General features: G+C 41.2%; 1 protein-coding gene across 1 annotated transcript; it reads left to right on the top strand.

Annotated features, from left to right (window-relative positions):
- Positions 223–849, top strand: LOC107607407. Its single transcript, XM_016309370.1, has one exon. The coding sequence runs from the start codon at positions 223–225 to the stop codon at positions 847–849; it is 627 nt and encodes a 208-aa protein (XP_016164856.1).

Genomic DNA, 5,997 nt, shown 5'->3' with positions numbered 1-5,997 from the left:
TTGGCGGTTGACTACGTATCAAAGTGGGTGGAAGCGATACCTACCCGCCTTGATGACGCTAATGCCGTGATTTATTTAATTAGAAATAATATTGTATGCCGCTATGGGTCGCCACAAGCAATCATGAGCGACCAAGGTTACCACTTTTGTAATAGGAAGGTAGAAGCACTGCTCAAGTGCTATGGTATATTACATAAGGTTTCAACTGCCTATCACCCCTAAATGAATGGGCAAGCGGAGGTGTCCAACCGAGAGATTAAGCGAATTTTGGAGAAGGTGGTGAATCCACAGAGGAAAGACTGGAGCTCTCAGTTGGGAGATGCACTATGGGCGTATAGGACGGCCTACAAGACCCCGTTAGGGATGATTCCCTTCTGGATCGTCTATGGCAAGGCATGCCACCTTCCAGTGGAAATTGAGCACAAGGCCTATTGGACGGTGAAGCAATGTAACATGGACATCACCAAGGCAGGTATAGCCAGAAAATTGCAACTAGAGGTGCTTGAGTGTCTTAGGATGGAGGCATATGAGAATGCGCAAATTTACAAGGAAAAGACTAAGGCATTTCATGATCACCATATCCGAAAAATGGATTTCCAAGAAGGTGACGAAGTTCTCCTCTACAACTCAAGGCTCAGATTCATGCTGGGAAAGCTCCGTTCAAAATGGGAAGGACCCTTTAAGGTGAAGGAGGTAAAGCCCTATGGAGTGGTGGAATTAATTGACCCTCAAAGTGAGACAACTTTCAAGGTGAATGGACATAGATTGAAGAGGTACCATGGCTACAAATCACCAAGGGAAGTGGAGGTGCTCCTGCTTGAGGATGCACCAAAAAGAGAGGAAGCTTAAGCACATGACCATCCAACTTAAGGACATTAAAGAAAAGTGCTTGGTGGGAGACACCCCACCATGGTAAGATCTTTCTTGTGTATACTTTCTTGCTTCTAGCTTTAGATTCTTGTGAATTTTGTGATTTCTTGGTGTTGTTGAGTTGCTTATGTATGCTAGCTTTTGTTGGTTTTGTTGAATTGTTATGATATTCATGTAGATTTCGTTAATCTTGGTATGGATAAATTGACAAGGTTAGAGAAAATGCTTTATTTTGAGTAGTGCATGAATTTGTGAGTGTTTTCTTGACTATCTAGCTTGAATACCTGCCAGGAATGTGTTAAAAAGACCTTTCTCTTTGATGAAAAAAAAGGGGGATGCACGCTTAAGCGTGTAGGACGCGTGCGCGTCGCTTGCGTTTTTGCAACTCTGGGCACATTTTCCTGAGAGTTGCGCGAGCATTGCGCAAGCATTGCGTGAAATGCGCGAATGACTACCCACGCGTATACATGAGGCACGCCCACACGTCACCTACTCCCTTGCTTGTCCACGCATGTGCGCACATGACGCGTACGCGTTGGTCGCTATGTGTGGCACTCTGGGTACATTTTCCCGAGAGTTGCGCGAGCATTGCGTAAGCATTGTGCAAAACGCGTAACTCCTATTGACGCGTATGCGTGAGGCACGCCCACGTGACGTCTTACCTTCTTGCCCACCCAGCATGCGCGCACATGATGCGTACGCATCGGCCGCCTTACACGCCTTCCTTAGTACATGCCACCCGAGACTTGCGCGAGCATTGTGCAAGCACTACGCGAAGCACGCAGATGTCTCCACGCGTGCACGCGCTTTAACGGGTACGAATCCCTTACCTATCTACCATCCCACGTATATACGTGAGTGGTGCTCACGCGCCCCTCTTCTTTCCTGTCCCTCCACGCGTACGCGTGGTGTGCGCGTGCGCGTCGATTGCCCGATGTGCCATGTATACAACGCGCCCTATTTCACCCTCCTTCTTTAATTTCCTTCCTCCATTACTTCTTCCTTTCTTCTTCCCTTCCTCTTCACCACTTTTCTCCCACTAGCACCGGCGATTTCACCTACAATCTCCATGGGATCGACCCTTACTCACGTAAGGTTTATTACTTGGACGACCCAGTGCACTTGCTGGTTAGTTGCGCGAAGTTGTGAAGTTATGTTTGGACCATGGTATTGTGCACCAAGTTTTGGCACCATTGCCAGGGGGAGAACAAACAACAAATTTTACATCTGAATAACAATTCCGCCACACCAGTTAGATGAAGAACAAAGTTTTAGAAAGCAAGGATGGAAAGAAGAATAGAGTGATTAACCCAATAAACACTGAGTGACTAGAGAGTAAACACAAAATCCAGTGAGGGTTCAATAGCTCATCACCATATATCTCTGCTTAATTGTTAATTGTCTTGCAAGTTTGTGAAATACTTTTACCCATCTCAATTGTAAAAGTGCTTTAACATTATCTAGGGTTTGGCTATGCATATATGATTCCTTAAGGATATGAATTAATTTAACTACATGTAAGCTTTATATACAAGTGAATAATAACTAGAATTGCATGACTCATTTAGGTAGCTTGCATTTAGAATAGAATGCATTGCATGAGATTCCACAATTCTAACTTTACCCTTTCTCTTGGATTTAGCATAAGGACATGCTATTGTTTAAGTGTGGGGAGGTTGATAAACCCATATTTTATGATGTATTTTGTGCTCAATTTAAGTGATTTATTCAATCCTTCACTCACTTATTCATGTAAATTGAATGGTTTTACTTTCCCTTCCTTATTATGTGATATATGTGAAAAACATGTTTCTTAAGCTTTAAAAATATTAATTTTAATTACCCTTCATTACCATTCGAAGCCGTGATTTGTGTGTTAAGTATTTTCAGATCTCCTAAGGCAGGAATGGCTTAGAGGACAGAAAGAAAACATACAAAAATGGAAGGAAAGCACGAAAATGGAGTTTTGAAGAAAAGGGTAGCGACGCGAACGAATGCACGACGCGTTAGGCGGATTCAACTGATTTTATGAATTGATAAGTAAAAGATAAATAAAATATAAAATAGGATAGTGGTACTTATGTAAATCATTGGTGAGAATTTCAGATAAGCGTATAGAGATGCTTTCATTCCTCTGAACCTCTGCTTTCCTACTGTCTGCATCCAATCCTTCCTACTCCTTTCCGTGGTAAGTTGTATGTTAGGCATCACCGTTGTCAATGGCCACCTGTCCTCTCAGTGAAAATGGTCCAATGCGCTGTCACTGCATGGCTAATCATCTGTCGGTTCTCGATCACACTGGAATAGGATCCATTGATCTTTTGCGTCTGTCACTACGCCCAGCACTCGCGAGTTTGAAGCTCGTCACAGTCATTCAATCCCTGAATCCTACTCGGAATACCACAGACAAGGTTTAGACTTTCCGCATTCTTAAGAATGGCCGTCCATGGTTTCTAACTTATACCACGAAGACACTAATAACTCGGACTCGGTCCCCTGTATTAGATATCCAAGAGATATCCATTCAATCTAAGGTAGAACGGAAGTGGTTGTCAGGCACGCGTCCATAAGTTGAGAATGATGATGACTGTCACGATCATCACATCCATCATATTGAAGTGCGAATGAATATCTTAGAAGCGGAATAAGTTGAATTGAATAGAAAAATAGTAGTACTTTGCATTAATCTTTGAGGAACAGCAGAGCTCCACACCTTAATCTATGGTGTGTAGAAACTTTACCATTGAAAATACATAAGTGATGAAGGTCCAAGCATGGCCGAGAGGCCAGCCCCCAAACGTGATCTAAAGATGAAACTAAAGATGATCCAAAGATGATTCGAAGATCATCAAAAGATGTAAATACAATAGTAAAAGGTCCTATTTATACTAGACTAGCTACTAGGGTTTACAGAAGTAAGAAATTGATGCAGAAATCTACTTCCGGGGCCCACTTGGTGTGTGCATGGGCTGAGCTTGAAGTTTGCACGTGTAGAGGCTTCTTTTGGAGTTGAACGCCAAGTTGGAATGTGTTTTTGGTGTTCAACTCTGGTTCATGACGTGTTTCTGGCGTTTGACTTCAAAATGCAGCATGGAACTGGCGTTCAACGCCAGTTTGCGTCGTCTAAACTCAGGCAAAGTATGAACTATTATATATTGCTGGAAAGCCCTGGATGTCTACTTTCCAATGCGATTCAGAGCGCACCATTTGGAGTTCTGTAGCTCCAAAAAATCCACTTTGAGTGCAGGGAGGTCAGAATCCAACAGCATCTGCAGTCCTTCTTCAACCTCTGAATCTGATTTTTGCTCAAGTCCCTCAATTTCAGCCAGAAAATACCTGAAATCACAGAAAAACACACAAACTCATAGTAAAGTCCAAAAGGGTGATTTTTATTTAAAAACTAATAAAAATATACTAAAAACTAACTAAATTATACTGAAAACTATGTAAAAACAATGCCAAAAAGCGTATAAATTATCCGCTGATCACAACATCAAACTTAAATTGTTGCTTGTCCCCAAGCAACTGAAAATCAAATAGGATAAAAAGAAGAGAATATACTATAAATTCCAAAACATCAATGAAACTTAGCTCTAATCAGATGAGCGGGAATTGTAGCTTTTTGCCTCTTGAATAGTTTTGGCATCTCACTTTATCCATTGAAGTTCAGAATGATTGGCATCTATAGGAACTCAGAGTTCAGATAGTGTTATTGATTCTCCTAGTTAAGTATGTTGATTCTTGAACACAGCTACTTTTATGAGTCTTTGTCGTGGCCCTAAGCACTTTGTTTTCCAGTATTACCACCGGATACATAAATGCCACAGACACATAACTGGGTGAACCTTTTCAGATTGTGACTCAGCTTTGCTAAAGTCCCCAATTAGAAGTGCCCAGGGTTCTTTAGCACACTCTTCTTTTTGCTTTGGACCTTGACTTTAACCGCTAAATCTCAAGTTTTCACTTGACACCTTCACGCCACAAACACATGGTTAGGGACAGCTTGGTTTAGCCGCTTAGGCCAGGATTCATTCCTTTAGGCCCTCCTATCCACTGATGCTCAAAGCCTTGGATCCTTTTTATTACCCTTGCCTTTTGGTTTTAAGGGCTATTGGCTTTTTCTGCTTGCTTTTTCTCTCTTCTTTTTTTTTTCGCTATTTTTTTCTTTTCTGCAAGCTTTGTATTCACTGCTTTTTCTTGCTTCAAGAATCATTTTTATGATTTTTCAAATTATCAAATAACATGTCTCCTTGTCATCATTCTTTCAAGAGCCAACATATTTAACATTCTTAAACATCAAACTCAAAAGACATATGCACTGTTCAAGCATTCATTCAGAAAACAAAAAGTATTGTCACCACATCAAAATAATTAAACTAGTTTCAAGGATGAATTTGAAACCATGTACTTCTTGTTCTTTTGTAATTAAAACATTTTTCATTCAAGAGAGGTGATGGATTAATATTCATAACTTTAAGGCGTAGACACTTAAATACTAATGATCATGTAATAAGACACAAACATAGATAAACATTTAACATAAAAAACGAAAAACAGAAAATTTAACAACAAGGAATGAATCCACCTTAGTGATGGTGGCGTTTTCTTCTTGAAGAACCAATGATGTCCTTGAGCTCTTCTATGTCTCTTCCTTGTCTTTGTTGCTCCTCCCTCATTGCTCTTTAATCTTCTCTAATTTCATGGAGGATGATGGAGTGCTCTTGGTGCTCCATCCTTAGTTGTCCCATGTTGGAACTTAATTCTCCTAGGGAGGTGTTGATTTGCTCCCAAAAATTCTATGTAGGAAAGTGCATCCCTTGAGGCATCTCAGGGATTTCTTGGTGATGAGCTTCTTCATGCGTCTCTTGAGATCCATGAATAGGCTCTCTTGTTTGCTCCATCCTTTTCTTAGTGATGGGCTTGTCCTCATCAATGAGGATATCTCCCTCTATGTCAATCCCAGCCGAATTGCATAGATGGCAAATGAGGTGAGGAAAGGTTAACCTTGCCATAGTGGAGGACTTGTCAGCCACCTTGTAGAGTTCTTGAGGTATAATCTCATGAACCTCCACTTCCTCCCCAATCATGATACTATGGATCATGATGGCCCGGTCTACAGTAACTTCA

The sequence above is a fragment of the Arachis ipaensis genome, chromosome B07 (genome assembly GCF_000816755.2).
Source record: "Arachis ipaensis cultivar K30076 chromosome B07, Araip1.1, whole genome shotgun sequence".
In the NCBI taxonomy this organism is placed as follows: Eukaryota; Viridiplantae; Streptophyta; class Magnoliopsida; order Fabales; family Fabaceae; genus Arachis; species Arachis ipaensis.
The sequence above is the reverse complement of the archived record's forward strand: the minus strand, read 5'-3'. Positions and strand labels throughout refer to the sequence as shown.